General features: G+C 32.8%; 1 protein-coding gene across 1 annotated transcript; it reads left to right on the top strand.

The window, feature by feature from the left end:
* Positions 1 to 18939: 18939 nt before the first annotated feature.
* Positions 18940 to 20619, top strand: LOC121120537 (uncharacterized). Its single transcript, XM_071889696.1, has one exon. It carries the CDS (start codon positions 18972 to 18974, stop codon positions 20496 to 20498), a length of 1527 nt encoding a protein of 508 aa, XP_071745797.1. The 5' UTR covers positions 18940 to 18971; the 3' UTR covers positions 20499 to 20619.
* The last annotated feature ends 1224 nt before the right edge of the window (positions 20620 to 21843 follow it).

Raw genomic sequence — 21843 nt, 5'->3', positions numbered from 1 at the left:
AAAGAATGTATCCTACTAAAGGCCAAGAAATAAACGATTGGTTAGTTGAAATTAATTCATATTTCAATATATAAAAACATAAACTAACGTTAACGATAATGAAGGGCGTGGAGGAGACTTAACATATGTAATACTTTATTATAAATATCATACTACCTGACAGTAACTATCCTGGAAAAAATGTTTTTATAGGTAATTACAAATATAAGTACACATGCATAAAACTGCTTAAGATAATAAAGGCAATTGAGAGGGTGGAGACACTGACATTCTTTGGCTTACGTACATGTCGAGAAAAGGACACTTAAACGTGATCGACGAATATCCATTCGCACTCTCCAAAAAAGTTGGGTGTATCTAGGACTCCTATCTACGCCGTCAACATTGGAAAGGAAGAAGGGTTCTATCAAAAAAAGCTAAACTGGATCGGATGAGTCAAATCCCCTCAAATCCATTAGGGCCTATGCAAGACATCTCGGGGTTTAAAACCAGACTGTCCACAGAAATAATGAAAAGGCAGTTGAAAGAGCTTTGTGAGAGTGGAGATATCACTTTTGTCAACAGCATTAAAAAAAATCTCGTGTTTTACAATACTTCATTGAATGAGTTTTGGATTATACATTTAAATGAGTTTTGGATTATACTTTTAAATGAGTTTTGGATTATACTTTTAAATGAGTTTTGTTGTATTTTGAGAAAGTAACACTTCAACGTGAACGATGAATTTCCTTACGCCCTCTCCAAGGAGTTGGGCGTCTCCAGGACCATCATCTACGCCATGAGCAAGCAGAAATGTCGGAGAGTAAGAAGGGCTCTCTAAAAAAAAAGGTGCAATTGCAACCAAAGGAGTTAAAGAAAACAGGCCAGGCCAATCTTCTCAAGTCATATTGAGCTAATGGCCTACAGTGTTCTTCATTCTAAAACCAATGCCCTTAAAGCCTCTGACAACCTGTACTGGGATATCATGACAGAGGGATATATTGCAGTGGGTTCCAAACCTTCTACCGACGCCTGGAAGCTAAAAGCGGCTAAATTAACGATTAATAGAACTCCAACAAACATCTATTTATAGTATTAATATTATTACAATTATATTGTTAATATATAAACTTTAATTTGTTGAAGTTTAAAGTTCAAATTGTTACAATTTTAATGAACCACTCGGCATATGTTTTTTTTCTTTGACATAATTATAATTCTTAAATACCTGTTTATATTAAAACTTAGACATATCTTTTTTTGTTAAGCAAGATTTGTTTCATTTTTGAATGGAAGCTTAGCATTTTACAATGGCATGACTTTTTAATCTAAAAAATAACAATGTTGGAGCGAGCTTCTGCAGCTTAAACTCCAAGCGTGATATTAGAAATGAAATCCCTAATATTCATATTTAAAATACTAAGTAGAAAGAACATTAAAATTTTTTATTAAAATAATATTTAGTCATGTAAATAAAATTGTCAATAATTAATTTTTACTTAATTGAGTATTATAACTCGTTATCATAATTGAATTTCTAATTAGTTAGTTTGATACATTTTTTATTCATAACAATTACACTCTTGAGTATAATAGAAAAATTTTTGTTATTAAATTATTAGCTTAAAATAATAAAAAAAAGCTAATAAACAGGGTATTGCAAAATAATTTTTTATTTTTGAAAAGCAATAAAACAAGTTTTTCATATGTATTTTAATGATACAACTAAAGTTATCTTTAACTATGTTTTGAAAATCATATCAAGTCCCCATTGTCCATAAACCTAACAAACCAATTTTTAGTATTTCAATTCCCCATCACTTTTTCAGGTAATTTTTGTTCAGAAGCTTGAGAGATATCATTATATATCAAATAAAAACCAAATAATTTTTATTTTTTTTATAGTTGCAGATAATTAGTTGGTTAAGTAAATAGATTTTGTAAAGGTTTTAAATATGTTGGTCTTGCAGAATACATCTAGTTATATTAACAATTTAAACTAAATCTACTTTTTTAATATTTTTATAATCCCAACTCTGAAGGCATAAAGTTTTAACCTTCTAATATAATTATATTTTGAATTGTTCGACTTCAAGAACAAAAAATCAAATTATAAAAATAAATCGAAAAAATGGTTTTTGTACCAGGTTCGGCGTAAAAATCTTTATTAAGATGTATTTCAGCAACCAGCATGTAAAAGGGATGTCAATAAAATAAAAATGGGGTCTTTGATACCCTAATCATTAATTTAGCCCCACTTGACAGCAATTATGGCATCCAGGCGGAGACAAAAGGCCTTACACCCATCGCAGATGTAGTCCTCAGATATGGCATCCCAGTGTTTTTTGACAGTGTCCTTGATATTATTGATATTTTGGTAAGGGACGGTGCATGCCTTGAACTCAACATACACCAAAAATGTGAAGTCTAATGGATTACCATCAGGTGAGTAGCGGGACCACATTTTCTTTGCCCAGAAAGGCAAGTTGTCCTCAACAACTTCTGGGCTTTTTTGGACGGTTGTACAGGTTCACCATCCTCCTGGACCACCACTTTTATGTGCAAGTTAGTATTGGAGATCCCCAACTACTTTACAATCTCTATTGGTTTCTAGGCCACGCCCAAATGTGCAAGAACCGAAATTCATTGGTACACTCAGATGGCATTTACTCAGCTTTTAAGACACTTCTGAAGAACTAGTGTTTTATATTTATTCCATTTTTGGTTTATTTTAGTATTTGACGGGAACAATTTTACCACATTCCCAAAACTTTAATTGATGTAGCAATAAAGAAGTGTAAAGATTTTTTTCGCTGTACCCCGTATATTATATATTTAAACAATGAACGGTTTTTTTAAACCACACCAATCAGAACTCTAAAGCTAAATTACAATTTATCATTCTTATCATAATTTGCCATTATTGACGGCAAATGCAAGTATTTAATGACTCCAACACATGATAGCAACGGATTTTACTTTAAAAAAAATATTAAAATCTTGACATTAGAATAAAACCACACCCATTTCCTGCTACTTCTACAGTCTGATTATCATGTGTTATAAAAAGGAAGTAATGTTACTGTATCTTGTATATGAAATTATGCCGAACTAACTTTACTTATTTTGGTATGTTCCGAAGAAGTAATAACATAGTCCCTCACTTATGTCAAGGATAGTCACGAAATTTGCTCTCGCCTATTTCAAATATCGACAGGATGATTATTTTTAAAATTACCTTGCAATGATTGTTGGAAGATCTTTAACTACAGGGTAGGGCAGCAAAACGTGGGTTCGAGAGATTGATTTAGAAATATATCAGTAGTTTTATTTTGTAAATAATAGGCAAAAAATAACCCTCACTCCCATTACACTTCGCTTTAGTTCATGCAGGAGGTAATGACAAACTTTTCTTACAACTTGTGCCATGCAGCTATTATTGAGGCACTTTGTGAGTCCACATTTGGGTGTGAGGTTCGGTTGATTTTCTTCTCCAATGTGCCCCATATATAGTAGTTCAAGTCTGGTAAAGAAGGGAACATATCTTTTTGGACCAGAATTTAGCCATGTTATCTGCACCAAACCTTTGATACTTGGTCGACGTGTGACAGGGGGCACCGTCCTGAGTCCATACGAAGTTACCTTCCAGCTAGTTGGCCTTCAGCCATGCCAAAATGGTGTACCTGAACATAGGAGGCCTCCTGGCCTATTTTCTATCCATCCTTAAAAAGAACGGAGGCATTGTTTGGGCGGAATATTTGGTGTGGTGAACCCCTTGGGCCTTTTATTTTGTTTCTGCAAGCCAGCAGTCGTTCCAGCGGTTGTGGAAGTGATCAACTTTGAAAATTATCCTGTTTGAGAAAATTTTCACAATTCACCAATTTGCCTTGATCCATGTGAGGATTTTGTAGCACCTATTGAGCCTCCTGGCTTTCATGCCCCGGCCAGAAGAATCTCATCCTAGTAATGAGAAAATAAACATTAATTAACAGTCCCTGTTTTGCTGCCCTACCCTGTACATTACGTATCATTTATAAGTTTGCTGGATGTCCCGCTGTATCTTCTCTTTCATAATTTTTCCAGATTATTCTTATTGTTTTGGATCAGATCCACTGAGACCCCAAGTACTCATATACTTAGCATTTATTTTTATCAAACTCCACTATGAAAGAGAAAAGTTTGTTATTGCATTTTGTTGTTTTTAGTTATAAAATATTTATAGCGGGCTGCTCTACTGTTGGAGATTTCATAGGCTTTGATATATTGATAAAGGTTGTTATATCCACCATGAAAATAAATTTAGATTTTCTTTAAGGATAGCCTGTTTCAAGGATACAAAGTGGAATTCAGTTATGGAAAGTGTTAAGTTTTTCCACAATTGTCCTGCAAGTTATAATCAACTAAAAAGTGTCTGGTAAATCAAAAGAACGATGATTATAGATTCTTTACCCATTTTTTTATCATCTAATACTAAAAATTAAAATTAAGAGTTACAGAGGTTAAAAAAATCAAATAATTTGCCACAGCTATCTAATGATGTGTTTAAATTTATATATCTATCAGTTCAGTAATTTACAAACTACAATCCACATCACAAAAGGTCTTACGGAGATTGAAGATAAAATTTATCAAGACAGTGAGCTTACAACTCAAAGCTACATTAAGTTATCGATCTTAAATTTAAACTTTTATGCTTCGAAGTAAAAGGTGATTTGACATACTAAATGCTAAAAAATTTATGAAAAAAAATCTACAGTGATTACCTTGAAATTTTACATGGCATGGATTTATACTTGGAATACCAAAAAAAATCACTGGTAAAAATAATCGTTGGGAAGTTTACGGTATTTTTTTATAAAACATCAACAAATTTAATGAAGACTGAAAAGATTCCCAAAGAACACAACTAAAGAATTATAATTAAAACATTTCTATATGCAGGAAGTACTAGGCCAACTGGTATTGCTTACTAATCTCTTTTATATAAATTTTAAAAGGGGTAAAATTTATTTTTTACAATGTTCCGATCAGCAATCTAGTAGAAAACATAATAAGCTGTGGTTTGCTAAGAAAAACATTGCCGTAGTCGCCACAATTAGCGCACAGTACGAGAAGTGGATTGATATTGCAGCCCATCTCGCACGGAATTTTACCAGACTGCCATCTGTGAGCACACTGAGGCCTCTAGGAATACAATTTACTGAGTATTCATACTGTTGAAGGTCGCAGAGGACCTCAGACACACTCCAATAGTTGGCAATTTACCCTCCATGTCTGTCAAACGCCTGAAGTCTGCATTTAAGAAAAAGCCAAATTTTGTCAATGGCTGAAATGCTCAGGAAGATGAACAAGTCCTTATCAGCTAAAAGCTCAAGTGGAGCGTACAAAAAAATTATGATCAACCTCAGAGGAACCTGTGAACTCATTGCGATCTTTTTTGATTATATGACCTTTTCTGTTGACCTTATCTTCAACAGGGTGAAACATCGAGTAGTCACATTTGAGGATGTAGCAGAAGAGCACCAATTTGTCTCCGGCACCCAAAACCCTGCTTCATTTATGTTGTTAAGCCTGGCTGCATCCAACGGGAAGGCCATGAATCCAGGGTGGTTTACTTTAGAATATTGGATTGGTAATCGTTGGTAATTATCCGTCGGGTTTCCACCAAGATGGAACACCAGCCCACACCACAAAAAACTAAAAGAACGTCTCCAAACCAACATTTACTTATGGGCAAAGTACTTTTGGCCACCGCAGAGGCCAGAATTCATCCCCCTATACTATTCCTTCTAGGATTACGTGGAGTCCAAGTCCTGCATGAGACGCCACAGCTACATCTGCGCCCTGAAGATATCAGTAAATAAAGCCTTGGCCTCCATGAGCGCTGACTACATCCAGAGGTGTCTGCAGCAGCTTCTGCTTGGAGTTCCTCACCAATTCCGTGGGCGGATACATTGACTAAACATGTTCTTTGGGTTTCAATTAATATTTGAAAACTTGTTAACTAACTCACCTAACTTACTGCCATAGTCTTCTATACTTTCTGTGTTAAAATGGGTAAATAATAACAATTGGCCCGATTATCCTTCATAATATGTGTTGAAAGAGACTGTCAGTGCCGGCCTACTGTAGAGTAAGTGTGTTCATGTAGATAACTGTAATGTCTACAAGATGGCAATGTTCAGAATCATAAAATGGTGGAAAGTTTTGTAGCGGGATGGTTTCATAGTTTACAATTCAAAAGTGGCCCTATAAGTTCTTCGAAGATAATGTAACTTTTTGGTGACCCCCTGCACCCAGTGTATCAGCTCTCTGGATTGTGCCTTCAAGCCTGAAGAATTATCCACCCGAACATCGATGCCCTGAATAACACCGTTAATGAGTAATTAATTCCTAAGCCTGTATGAAGTCTGATTTTTAAGGACTTTCATAAAAAATCATAGGCTATTGTGGTGGAGCTGTATTGAGTAAAATATTTATTTTTGTTTCAAATGTAAAATATATTTATATTAAAAATTTCAATTTTAATTAATTCATTTTTTACGGCTTATTGTTCTTAATGAGGTCAGAGTGGACTTCTTAATACTCTTTATATATATCTTGCATAAAACATTTTATTTATTTTTAATGTTTAAATTTTATGATACTATCAGTCATTATGACTACAAGCTATTAATTGATTTTATCATTTCATTTTAATTGACTAAAACTACACGTTTCATGCATATTTAGGATGAACTTTAATGTTGTCATTTGAAGAGTACTTTGTGATAAAAGTGCTTATCAATTTCTACTTAAACATTTATATTAAAAATAATGAAACTAATATGACATAATTAACAGTTCGACCATTCATGCAATTTTCAACTATTTTATTATCCACAAGCGTCATCGCGAGTACTCTAAATTTTTCAACTGAGAAAAGATATAATTGAATATATGTTACATATATAAATTTTGTAATTCAGTAGTACGTTTTTTATCCTCCTTGGTATTAACATACTTTATGTGCGTGTGTGTTATGCACGCCCCGCTTAGAAAAACAATGATAAAAACGCATTCATTTCAAAAACGGAGACAATAACAGACTTAGACACCAAATAGAAATTGCTTAGAATTTCGAGTTGCGTACGAAAGACAATGTTTAATTCTGAGCAGATAAATTCCTGAGCTCATGAGGGCAAGTTTTTTATCGCTAATAATTTAACTTTTTTTTTTCAAAAGCAAGATCTATTCGCTGTGTCTCAATGTTTTTTTTAAAGTTTTGAGTTGTTTATTGAAAAATGCATTAAATAAATTACCTATCAAAAAAATGAATTATTGTACATATAGAAAAAAAAGAACGTATAGTATACACGAATTAAAAAAAAAAGAATAAGGAAGAAATTTAGAGAATTAGTGTAAGTTTGTATTTTAAATATTCATTATGTTTGAAGAAGGAACATGGAAAGTTAGAGTATGGCATGGAATAAATCATAGGGTTAAACATTTGAAAAAATTATTCATATTTAACAAAAACAGTATTTTTAAATTGTCAATTATATGTTGTATTTTCAAGAGTGTCAAAAGGGTGTGCACCTTTTATTATATTTACATCAAATGGACAGAAACAACAAAAAATGTTGTATAAAAGGAGGTTTTACAATAGAAATTTACCTATTATATAATTATAGTTTATAGTAAATCGTTCTAGTTAAAAATTTGAACATAAATAAAATATATATAGAATTAAAATCTTTTTAATTATTCATTGGCTATCTTTAAAATAGCGTGTTCTTGCTAGTTGGTATAACTTTTTTTTTTAAATTGTGACAATAAAAATTATATTTACAAAAATAGCATTGAAATAAATATTAATAATTTTGTAAGCATATTAAGGGAGTTTCAAGGCTAAGTGGACTGCAAAAAAAATGGAACAAATCTATTTTTATGACGACTATGCTGGAAAAAACAGTTTTAAGTATCTTGGAATTGCAGGAAAAAAGAGAATGTGGATCTTTTGGGAGTTATAGTGAACAAAACAAGTACATATGAAACGGATACCACTTATATAAAAAATGCTCTCCGAAAACGGATCCTATCTCCCAAAAAGCACAATTTGAACCTAATAGACAAAATGAAATTTTAAACAAAATATTAATTCCCACACTGAACCATTGGTCCAAAGTAACAAATTACAGCCATACGATAAATCCAAAATTGTTGAAAATATTTGAAAATGAATATATAAGGTGTTTTAAAAACATAAAAAACAACAGAATATATGTAAAAAAATATATAGGTGGGCTTGGAGCAATAACTGTAGGTGCTGAATGGATACTGATGGCCTGTTCGATGACAAGAAAAAAAAATCTGAAAATGATGGGGTCTTGGGGAGGGAATTAATATACGATAAGCTTTAGTATCATCCTCTATGGGCAGACGCAATGAAAAACATAATTAAAAATAAACAGGAACTGTTATTCCCGTTCAAGAATATAAATATAATTTACTTCCATATCTCAAAGATAAATATTGAAACATTAAGTAAAGAAAGTCGGACCGTCGAGGAATTAATGGCAACAAACAATATAACTGATCCAGCTGTAGTACTACTGAAACTGAAAATAAACACGAAATTTAAAAATGAGGTAGGGATTAAAGCAACAAATTATTCAAACCAATTAATGAGTGGTAAAATATTGGAGGGAAGAGGAAGTTTGACAAGTCTTGTGAGGAGGACTGGAATTGACACAGACAAGCTGATAAATTACTGCTATGGAATCTATGACAGGGATCTTAATTCGATCCAAACGCTCAAAATATACTCAATTGCAAACCTAAGCACGCACGAAGAAAATATTTGTAAGTGTTTTGGACGTGGAGAAGCAATAAAAATAATTGGCCACTTTCTAGGAGAATGTAAACGCATTAAAACACACTACACTTCACTTAAGATGTGGAGGTATTTATTAGGAAAAAACTATCAGAGTCTCAGATAAACTATGGGCTAATAGTAAATACTGAGAGGTACCGGGTGTAGAAAAAGTATTAAAACTTTCTAAAAATACAGTTTTGAATAGGTGTTGTTGATTCAATCTTAAAATTCCAATGATGTTAGAATAGCTTAGATTCTAAGTCTTTGATTGAGGTTCATGTTGTAAGCAAAAATTATGAAAATGTCGTGATGAACGCAAAGAGAGCCATCATAGTCATTTATCCGCATCGGGAGGATCCCTTTGGATATTATGAAGGCCTTAAACGTCAGCAAGGCCTCAGCATGCTGGACCAGAAATCATTTGGCTGATAAGGACAACCTTAAAGACAAACCCAAGAATAGAAGTCCGACCAAAGTGAAGCCTGAAGACATCATGGAGGCATTTATGGTTAACCCAAGAGTACACAGCCTTCAGTAGGTGATGAAGGTAGTGAACAAAGAGGAGCTCTATAGGCAGTTGTAGGAGTTGGTGAACCATTGTAACGACATTGTCCGAGCAGGAGGAGACTATGTGACATGATTGAGTAATTTTATTTGTTTATAAATTAATTTAATTTCTTGTATTACTGGGGTATTCTCAATAATTTCAGAACAACTTAATAGATAGTCAAACAAAGGACCAATGTATTATTATAGTCTTGGGTCATAATTGAGAGGGTTAATTAATAAACTAATATAAAAAATATGATATTTTTTTCGACATTTCTCGTAATGTTTTCTATTATATCTTTTTATATACATATCTATAATAATAATATTAATAGAGAACAAAAATTATACTGTTAAAGCAAAAAACTGAATCCTTTTTATCTAAATTCAAATTTTTCTTAATGGTATTGAGTGCTGAAGTGAACATTATTTATAACTTGTATGTACATATATTTATATTTTTACATGGTTCATATATTTATATTTTTACATGGTTCATTCTGCATTTTTTATCATATTTGTGCTTGAAAATATTAGTTTTATGGCTTGTAATAATCTAGTTTTGCAAAAATAGTATCCTTGTCTCATATTTAAATCCTTACAACTACATGCATATAATAAAAACATAACTAATGGATCAAGAAGTAGCAACGTCCTTGAAATCAGGGTTGAGTAAAACACATTAAAGTAGTGGGGATATTATCACTGAATTTTCATTTATAAATTGATTATGTGGGTAAGGTAACATTATCAATCTATAACTGAAGATAGTAGCCTTAACTTATTTGGGTTAATAAAATACAAAGATGCTGAAGAACAAAATCTTAGATAGGTAGGTATTTCAAGTTATAATGCACCTAACTTATTAGGTACATTATATGGAATTACTCATTTTAAAACGAACAATAAGAACCTCTAAAGGCTAACGGACAAATGATAGCTCTTTACGAGAGGTGCAGCAGACAACTTGAGATCAGAACTTGAATTCAAGAGAATAACTTATCCTGAGCGCGTTTTCCATGAGCTACGGGGATTCCATTAAGCAAACATTATCTTAGGTTTTATCTAACAAAATTTACAGGTTGTTTGTCGTTCTTTTTCTTTCTTGTTTTAAATTTAACAATCTGAAAATATACAATGATAAGAAAAGTGTAGAGTTATAAATTTATGGAACTGGGAGTAATGATTTTCTTTTTTCTTTTGGGGTTGACTTCCTTCAAATGATATGTCCATATAAATATTTATTCGATAAAATTTGAAATTAATTTTTGTAATACTTTATTTAGAACGGACAATTAATTTAAACAATGTTTAATTTTATATTCCGCAATATTGAAAGGTCAGTATTTAAAAATATACTACTATTTATGTGGTCACGATTCTGCAGTTTTTATAGAAAAAATTTGTTGTAGAAGCACTGGTTAAAGAAGTTGCAGTCTCCTAGTGTCACTTATATCTACAGCATGGAGTCATATGATACCAATATGGAAGTCAGATTTATTTAGTAAGTATATTATGGAGAAATATAACAAGGTTGCACTCTTGAGTATTTATAATAACATGAACTCATGTTTTGTTTTTTTCAAATCTAAAAGGATATTTCGTTATGGAAAAAAGGTTTTTCTGACCATGATATACAATTTGAGTAACCTGTGAACATACAATTTCACTGAATTGAGTTGAATATCACTCACTCTTTCTTTAAATCATGCTGATTCCTCCACCCCTTCAGATGACCTTGCCCGGAGTATCCCAATATCCCTTCTTCTTCTTGGCGCACTCTGACATTTACATCAGTGGTTTGCCTTAAAGGCCTCCATAGCGTCTTCAGGTTTCCTTTTTGGGGTTTCTTGTACTCTTGGGTTTACCCTTAAAGTTGTTCTCATCAGCTAAACAATTTCTTAACCAAAGGACTGTGACCTTGCTGACGTTTAAGGTTTTCATGATGTCCGAGGTGGTCCTCCCAGCCCCAATTAAATTTCCTATGATGTCTCTTCTTGCCTCCATTGCGACATATACCAAATTTTTATTGACAACATGTACATCAATCAAAGGCTTAGAATCTAAGCGATTCAAAAATAATCAGAACTTTAAGATTTAATCAACAACACATATTAAAAACTGTATTTTTAGAGGTCTCATTACTTTTTCTACATTTATGTTATACAGTCCTCCCTGTTAATTAGAGTGTTTGCTATTTAAAAGTTAAATGTAAAAGTTTTTGATGTCACAGAAAAAAATAATTAGGAGGTCATTAACAGCACCTAAACACTTCTCGTGATCTATGATAATTTTAAAATTTGGTGAACTTTACAAAATAGCAAACACTCTAATAAACAGGGAGGACTGTATAACATAAATGAAATCACTCAGGCGTTTACTTCAATTCCTATAAAAAAAGAAAGAAAAATGCGGAAAGTACTTTATTTTTCATTTAAAAAAAAATAAATGTACTATAAATGAGGTTTATAAACGAGCTAAACTTCTCGCCGTCTTATCAAACCATATGATTTTTTTTTCAATCTGTTATTATTATTATTAATATATTCTTGAGAAAAGAATGTGTAAATGTTAAGTGAGTGTGTTGATGCAAGCAGACAGTAACACCAAAAATTTGTTGGCAAGTTATCTTCTATATTATTAAGACGAAATTTGCATGTTGCTATTGCTAGGAGTTAATTAGAATTAGATATTAATTACCATGCGGTTATTGTTTAAGATTGATTTTCTCAAAGAGTATTGGCAAAATCATTTGAAATATGGAACGTACTAAACAGCTAAGAAAGATAAAAAAATTATATTTTTTTGGAAGACACTGTAAAAAAGTTTTTATATCCATATTAATAGAATTTAAAAAAAATAATGTTTTAGCTTGATAAAATTGTATTTTTTTTGTATTTTTTACACTGCAAAAATCACTCAAAGCAATATTTATATCATACCAAATTCATAGTAATTCAGCGAAAGGAATATTATCAAATTTACAATAATAAACTGAAATAGGTATACAATTGGTTTTTTTTCAACCTTGAATGATTTATATTTTGGTAAATTCAATACATAGAATATTATAACTGTTTTTTGCATAGTTGATAGATTGATTTACTAATATTCTGTCAAAAATAAAAGGATAAAAACTCCATCGGTTATTTGAGTCATCCTTAATAAAACCTACTCAAAATGAAGTTTTTCACTGAATAACTATTTTTATTTTTGTAGTTAATATACTACAATTTCCTAGGTTAGAAATTTTGAGAGGTTACGTAATTGGCAACACAATATGTTTATTAACTAATATCGCTGCAAAAACAAGTGCTAATATCAATTTAGTATATATATTTTTATAAATGTCAATACCCCTATCACTTTATTACCGGTACACCAATTAATAGTTAAATAACTTGTGGTCAAAGTTGTTAAACACAATTATATAAAATATGTCATAGAACTAAAACCATTTCGAATAATTTTATTTTGTTCTTTCGCCACTTTGTAGGAGGTTTCAACATCTTTATTGAAATAACTTCTAAATTACGATTATTGTAATTAAAATAACTATTTTCTACAGTATATTCTTAGATAGTAGCAGATTTTAATTGCAAGATCAGTGTTGTTTGACATGATTCAAAGTCAATCTTTCGAAACCTCAAAACATCGAGTTATCTCTTATTCCTGAACTCCTTGTCTGATCCTCCTAAGCTTCGTGTGTTCAGTGGTATATCTCTTACTTAAATGGAAGAATAACGATTATTAGAATCTAAACTCGTCAAGTATACCCCAAAAACTGCTCAAATACAGAAATTTAAAGTACTAATTGACTAATGATTAGAGATGCATTTATTCAAGTAGATGAAATTAGAATTAATTAAAAGTATAAGAAACGAATTAATCCTTTAAGAAGTTTTGATTTTCCATGAAACAAAACTTCATAATGATAATACGATGTATAAAATAGTACACATCAAGGTTCGAGTAGATTAAGAGCAAGTATTTCGTACATTACATTCGGCAAGTTCAAGTCTCTGAATTTAAGGTTAGTCTTATTGGAAGGTTTTCCTGATTTGCTTTACAAATGAAGGAAGTTATTAAAAAATAATTTCCATGGATAGATATAACCTGTTTATATTTAGATTGGTATTTATAATTTGACCATAGGTTGTTTAAGGGAACCAACTTTATTTGTCTTAGTAGCTGAATTAGTGAAGGAAATGGGATGATTCTAGAACATGTTTCAAGGTTTACAAACTTAATTATATGTATTAAGCTTAGTTTTTGTTCATATAATAGCAAAATATAGCAAATCGTTTTGCATGAAGCGATAAAATTTATTATTCCAAGTCTTATAATATTACTAAATAAGTAGAAAATAGTTATATTCTAATATTTTTTATTATAACATTTTCATCCAGTATCATTCTATTTTTAAGAATAAAAAAAAATATATAAAATAATGTCATAGGTAAGAACTTCTTTGCAGTAAGGAAAAAAAGCAACATTTTATTAATTATATCCACAAACGTGAAAAAATATTTTTTTTTTATTATTTGATCAGCAACTTGAAAAAAAATTATTTCAGGTATTTTGTTTAAAACACTGTCCTTTTTAAACTTCGTCTTATGTCAATATTTCATGTTGTATATGTATTTTCTATTTGAACAATTTATGTATTTTGAGGTTATTCAATAATATGCCTTAGTTATGACTTTTTTGTATAGGGATAAATCTTGTTAAGGCATGTCTTTTCACTGGCCAGAGCAAATGATAGTCGATATTTATTAAAAACATTAGATGTTGTAGAGTACCAAAATGATTTTTTCGAACATGTGGTTCTGGCGTTCATAGAGATCCAAGTTGATTTTTTTTAATATTATGTTTCTGTAATTGATCGAATGGTGTTGCATGATTAAGAAATATGTAAACAGTTGAGTCTGACAATTACTCTATCTTAACAAGGAGCTGATTTTGAAGTCCTTATATATTAAGGATATTTACATTTCTAGGAACGACCGAGACGCAAACCTACACACATTGAGTCTAAAATATTTTTTTCCCGTGCACGTTGTCCATTGAGCAACGTCGTTTCATTAGAGAGTTTATTCATTAAAAACATGTAAACTTTAGTAATTGTTAAGGAAAAAGATCAATGTTATTCCAAGAAAATAGTTAACTTAAAACTACAGTTATCTTGGCAATTCTGGATTATAAAGTGGCAAATTAGAAAGTACATTATTTTGTTTAAAAAACTGTCACTATTCTTTTGGAATACATAGCTAATTTAGTTATAAGTAATATTAGATTTTCATATTTCAAATGGCTTTCCAAGGTTATATACAAGGAAAGCGTTTCCTAAATATAGAACTGTCACTTGAATTCTCAGCCAGGCCAACAGTGATCAAATCAATGTCATTTGGACAGTTGAAAGCCCATGGTATATCCTTTTAGAATTTTTCTAGCTAATAAATATGATCTAAATGCTCTACCGCCGATGAAACTATGATAAAAAACTCAAAAGGATAATAAAAAGGCAGAATACAGTGTTTTTTATAAAAGGCTGATTGGCTGTACTAGGCCTGTGACTTTCCAGAGGCTAAGAAGTTTTGCTTCTTTGGGAATGGTTATAAGAAAGTATCAAAAAACTAGGCACTCAGTTAATACGTTCCCCTTTTAGTATCTAATTCATCATCTATTGACATACAAATTATTTTTATATATAACAATTTATTCAGCTTTTTTACAAATGTCAAAGAGAGCTGCTCATTTCAATAATACAATGAACAAATTAGAAAGCGTATAACAGAAAACTAAGAATTTCAAGAACATAGTCCAAAAATTTAGTAATTATGCTTTATACCCATCTACAACAAACATTATCTCCACCACTGCTCCAAATTTAGAGCTATTGATGGCCATTGCATTTTCAGAAACACAAGTTGAGGTGCTTCTGGAGCCCCTGTGATTCGTTTGTTGAGAGGCCAGAATGAAAATGCTACTTATTATCCACAAACAATAGGTACTTTACAAAATCTTCGTTATTCAAGACTGATCAGCTCTATTTCTCACCCTGACAATGATGTACATTTAACCCTAGTTACTCATATTTTCATACAATTTGGCCAATTCTTGGATAATAACGTGTCGCTAACACATAAAACTCATGTTACCACTTGCTGTGGTGACAATAACCAGGATAGATGAAGTAATATTTGTATTTCAAGCAACGGTCCTCTCTACTTCACTGTTGCACAAACTTTTCTCGAATTTAATTGCTCTGATCAATACTTTACCTTTTCAAAGAGACAACAGTTCATCACTAGTACCAACTTTGTTGTTGCTTCAAGTATGTCCAGATTCGACTCTATCCTCCTTGGCAAACAACGATACGTACGAAAATACTTGTCATAATGCCCGTAGCTAACCAATTCTATTTATTTTTGATTACCTGAGCGTCTAAACCGAAAAAATAAAACAATTAACTAATTTGTTTTTGAGCAGCGTTCATTTATTCGCTAATTTTTATTGGATTACAAAGACATACTTTACTGCCCCTGGACCAATGCTAAGACGAAGAGGCAAACAATACCACGCTTTCAATTTTGGTCCAAATTTAGTTGGCTGCCTGAACATTGGATTAAATGAATTGTTATACCTCTTCGTGAGCCTAAGCAAATTTTCAAAATGGAAGCAAACTCTAAATTTCAACCATATGTTCTCCTATTTAATTACAAAGTTTTTAAGTTTAAATAACTAGATAAGAAAGTACTTAGATTAAAAAATCATTATAAAAAAACTTTTTACATCACGCTATTCAACAAAAAGCTGTATAAGGTACTATTAAGTTAATATTAGAAATATATTTAAAAATTTACAGCCAGGCAGCAAAAGATGGTGTGATATATAACAAATTAGCCTCAAGAGAATGATCACCTTCATTTTATTCAAAAATTACTTATCCGTAGGGCTGGACAGACATGCTATCCTGCAAGCCCGTGGCTAGTAAAAAAACAGTGGGACTAGTGCAGGGTACCCTGTGTATTAACCTTTTAGCTACTTAATGTCGTACCTTAAATATCACATAATATTGGTTTCAAATTAAGAGTAACACCTTGTTTTAACATTGCATTCGTCAAATAGACATTGAAAAAAAATATTTTTATAAGACAAATTCCATAATATTTCGCTTCTTGCGTAGTCCGGAAATGTTTTTTAACAAAACTGACATTTCTAAGTGTAGAATACTATTACATTTCCAGATCCAACCTATATATTTCACATATTTCGTAAAGTGTCTTGTGACTTTGTTTCTGATTGGACAAACCAGTATTATATAGGCTAGTAGGTCAAAGCATCGACAGACAAAACGTCGACAGAAAGAAAATCGAATGACGAATATCGAAGGGACAAAAAGACAAATGACAAAAAGTTGAATAGAAAAAAGGTCAATTGTACAATATGTCTACCGACACAACGTCAACCGGAATATATTACATTTCAAAAAATGAAAAAACAGTTTCTACGACATTTCACTCCAAACGTTTTTCGCCGGAGATATTTACTTCACCACTCCTACCTAAACTAACAGTAAGGAACCTTTGCAAACCCCCATTTATACTTCAAATTTGGAGCTTGTACGATTAGCACCGGCCCCAAAAAATGAGAGAAAACACACTGCTGTCAATCATATTAATTTTAAGTGTCCTTCTCAACACCCCCAATATATTTACTAAAATTAATAGTTATATCGTTTATACGAATTAAATATTCTTTTATATTATATTATTCTCTTTTACATACAAAATAGAATTCCCCATAAAAATATATAATAATGACCCCTCAATTCCCCCCTTTATAATCCGAAAGCCGGGTATGAAACCCTCCACCTTCAGATAAGTTACCTTCAAAGGCCACTCCCAACACCTCAATTAATATCTTTGAAGTTCTGCTGCTATCAAGTACCGCCCGTTCCCAAATAAAGATGAAACCCAAAACAGCCTCAAATTTTTGAAGGCTCTTTGGGGTATAAATAGGGGTAAATGTAAGTAGCAGTAGCGTGTTAAATCCCATTTTGGGGTCCCAAAACTGCCCCAACATTTGGGTTGTATATGAGGTGTTCTTAATAGTTGCTTAAATAGTGATGCTGGGTTTAATCCCATTTTTCGCTTAGGCGGTATCCAAAACAGGCTCAATGTTTGGGTGTTATAAGGGGGTTGGGAGGGTCTCTCACTAAAAGTTTATATAGGAGTGGTGGTGGTGGTTGTTATGTTTCTGGCAGGAAATATCTGAATGGGATAAATCGTAGCACCGTTTGTAGCAGACCATTCTTTTATATTATACGTTCGATGTTATGTTGGTCAACGTTTTTTTCTATTCAACGTTTAGTCTATTCGTCGTTTTGTTTTCGCACCTTTGAATAGGGGGTTCCCTTCCACTCTAAGCCAATCATCAATCTCCGTATATTTACCAAATACATATGTTGTTTATATTTATTGTTTTTGGGGATAGTAAATTTTCCACTTGGATAGTTAAAAAAAGTATTTGATTAGAACCCATTGGCGAGTCATTTATTTTAATCACTAGCAAGCCATGCTTAAAAAGTATGACTGCTTCTGCAGGTCATTATTTAAACTATGTATAAGAACTGAAATTTTCTTTTGTCTGCAGTAAATCAAAAAGAGATTGAAGGGATTGCTTTTGCTTTTATTAAAAATTGTTCCAAATTACTTTTCAAAATTTCAAGAATTAAAAATATGTAAATTGTTAAAAAATGCACTCAGTTGAGTTTTTGAAATATAATCCTAAGAGTTTTATATAAGAGCAAACAAATTTAATTGTTTGAGAGTAATATTAATTGTTAGCTGGAAGATTTTTTAGGTTATGAGCTTTCGAGTTAAAATGATATTTGTCATTCATAGCAAAGGTTTTAAGTTGACATTGAACATAGACATAAAAAACTTTGAAAAGAAAATAATAATGCTATTTTTTCAATTGATTTTAATTTGTGTCTCATATGACTGACGATTTATGTAACTCTTGCAACTACAATCAATTATTAATAGAAAACATCAATTTATTCATAATATTTTTCATTCATTATACCTTCACAAATTATTGTTTAAATATTTTAAATAAGCAGAAATATTTGTATAAAAATAATTTAAAACTTTTTTACAAATTTTCGATAAAAAAAAAAAAACCAAACACTTAAAAAAAATTTAGTTCCGTGGCCAAAAATTTATAAGTCAAACACACAAAAATGAGTAGTTGAAACTATTTTTTGAACTATATTTGAAAAATTGTACGCCACTACAACAGAATCTTATCAAATATAATAAATAAAAAAAGATGCATCCATCAAAAGGTATGTTCATAACAATGAAGGTAAACTTGTTTCTGTGGTATTCTTTTTCGAGGGTGAAAATATTTTTGAACAATTCATGTTATTTTTTCTCTTTGTAACAGAATGAGCAAGCCTGATGCACAAAAAAAAAGTACATATGAAGATTCAAAAATATAAATGCAAAAAGGAACTAAAGTATAAAAGAGTTTAAAAATAGTTAATTGACAACATTTGAATTAGAGCAGTCTAAAAATGAAGTCCTTTTCAGGAATTATATTCCTTGCATTATTTACAACATGCCTTAGTGATAAATTCCCTGGTTATGACAATGGACCTTTCCCTTTAAATGGTAATGGGGGTGTTGCAGGACAATCACCTGCTCCTATTACCAAGCAGGCTCTTCAACAATATATACAACAAGCTTTAGCACAAAGAACTTCAACACCTCAAGTTAGACCTTTCTCTGGACCTGCACCCGCTCCAGCTCCCGGACCATTCCCAGCACCTGGACCATCTCCAGCTTCTGGGGGTTATGGTGCTCCTGGTCCAGCTCCCGGACCATTCCCTGCACCTGGTCCTGCTCCATCCCCTGGTGGTTATGGTGCTCCTGCTCCCGGACCATCTCCAGCTCCTGGTGGTTATGGTGCTCCTACTCCCGGACCATCTCCAGCTCCTGGTGGTTATGGTGCTCCTGGTTCAGCTCCTGCTCCATCCCCTGGTGGCTATGGTGCTCCTGCGCCCAGACCATCTCCAGCTCCTGGTCCAGCAACTGGTGGATATGGTGCTCCTTCTCCCGGACCATTCCCAGCACCTGGACCTGCTCCAGCTCCTGGTGGTTATGGCGCTCCTGGTCCAGCTCCTGGACCATTCCCAGCACCTGGTCCTGCTCCAGCCCCTGGTGGTTATGGTGCTCCTGCGCCCGGACCATCTCCAGCTCCTGGTGGTTATGGTGCTCCTGTTCCAGCTCCTGGTCCAGCAACTGGTGGATATGGTGCTCCTTCTCCCGGACCTTTCCCAGCACCTGGACCCTCTCCTGCTCCTGGTGGTTATGGTGCTCCTGTTCCAGCTCCTGGACCATTCCCAGCACCTGGTCCTGCTCCAGCCCCTGGTGGTTATGGTGCTCCTGCACCCGGACCATCTCCAGCTCCTGGTGGTTATGGTGCTCCTGGTTCAGCTCCTGTTCCAGCTCCTGGTCCAGCAACTGGTGGATATGGTGCTCCTTCTCCCGGACCATTCCCAGCACCTGGACCTGCTCCAGCTCCTGGTGGTTATGGCGCTCCTGGTCCAGCTCCTGGACCATTCCCAGCACCTGGTCCTGCTCCAGCCCCTGGTGGTTATGGTGCTCCTGCGCCCGGACCATCTCCAGCTCCTGGTGGTTATGGTGCTCCTGCCCAAGCTCCAAGACCCTTTGCAGCATCTGGGCCTTCTTCCGAACCATTCGCAGCATCTGGGCCTTCTCCCGGGCCGTTACCATCATCTGGACCCTCTCTCGGGCCATTCCCAGCATCTGGATCTGCTCCTGTACCATTTTCAGCATCTGGACCTGCTTTTGAACCATTTGCTGCTCCTTCACCTGCACCAGGTGGGTATGGTGCTCCAGCTCCAGGACCATTCCCTTCTCCTGCCCCAGGTGGTTATAATGCACCAGCTCCTGGACCATTCCCTGCTCCGGCCCCTGCACCTGGTGGTTATGATGCTCCAACTCCCTCGCGTGGACCTGTTGTTAGAGTTAGTCCTCCTCTTGGTGGACTTGGTGGCTCACAATCTTTCTATGGTTAAAAAATTTGGTCCAAAAGAAAAATATCTAAATATTATCAGAAGAGAAAATGATTTCACTCTTTCTATTTATTGTTATTTATTTTTTAAAGTATATAAATATATTTCTGAAAATGTTCACAAATTTTTTTGATTACTTGAGTTTCTAAGATTGTGTTAAATAAATTAAACTAATAATTTATACCTCCATAAAAAAATACTCTATCAGAAATTAATATCTACATTAATGCAAAAGGTTGAATTTTTTCTTACAATTAAAAAGAAAGAAATGAATAGGAAACTGAAAATATTTAACTGAGATAATACTGATATCTTTTTTCTTTTTCTTTTTTAAATCAAAGTTTAATTATTTTGCTCACTTAGAATAAATGTCTTTAATTTTCAAAATAGAAATAAGGAACTAATAATTTTTCAAAGAGATTAAATGGAAAGTTATATCGATAGCATTTCTGCAAATTTTTTTATTAGTTTGGCCATTGTTATTAAAAAAAAAACTGAACTAAGGAGGAAAGAAATGACACAATATAAAAAAATTATGTGTTCAATGCTGGGTTATGTGAAATTACTTTTGATGCTTGGATTTCAAATTTAATTATACCTACTGAGGATCAAAAACAAATATATAGATAAATTGATATTATCCAAATTGCCTTAGTTATGCGGAAGTAATTATGATTTGCCGTAGTGAAGAGAAGGGAAAAGTCCAAGAAGAGGCTTTGGCTCTATTAGCAGGAATAAAGTTTGTTAAAAAGATGGGATTAAATAAGAAAATGGTGAAAAAGTACGAAGAAGAGAAGATTTCAGCTGTTGATGGATCGCAATTATTAATCATAATAAAGTTTAGAATTACTTTAGCGTTAAATTCAATAAAAAGTTTTACAAAAACTCAACCTCAGTTTAGAAATAATTTTCTTACTCCGTAACTGCATAAAAGCAAAATGAATTTAAATTCTTGGCATAAGAGTGACTTCTGAAATCCCAAAAAATATTTACATAGAAAATTCACAAATATATATATTAAAAAGCAAATTAGTTTGACTGTCTAAATGTATCATTTATTTTACCCATAATAATTATACATTCAATTCAAGAAAAACACAAAACCGACATTTAAATGAATAACCAGCAAAAACAGATCAGAGAAACAGTTTTGTGGAAAAAAGTTTTGCTGTTACTTGGATATGACTGTAAGTATACTTATACATGTAAGTAATGACTAAACCAAAAGGTTAGGAATATCTAAACCTAAGGATTAATAAATATAATCCATACTTTATCCTTTTCCAAGACAATTGTACGAAAATATATTTACCAAATGAAATTTCGCCAATGAACAAAATTGCCGAAC

Source organism: Lepeophtheirus salmonis, chromosome 6 (assembly GCF_016086655.4).
Source record: "Lepeophtheirus salmonis chromosome 6, UVic_Lsal_1.4, whole genome shotgun sequence".
NCBI lineage: Eukaryota > Metazoa > Arthropoda > Copepoda > Siphonostomatoida > Caligidae > Lepeophtheirus > Lepeophtheirus salmonis.
The sequence above is the reverse complement of the archived record's forward strand: the minus strand, read 5'-3'. Positions and strand labels throughout refer to the sequence as shown.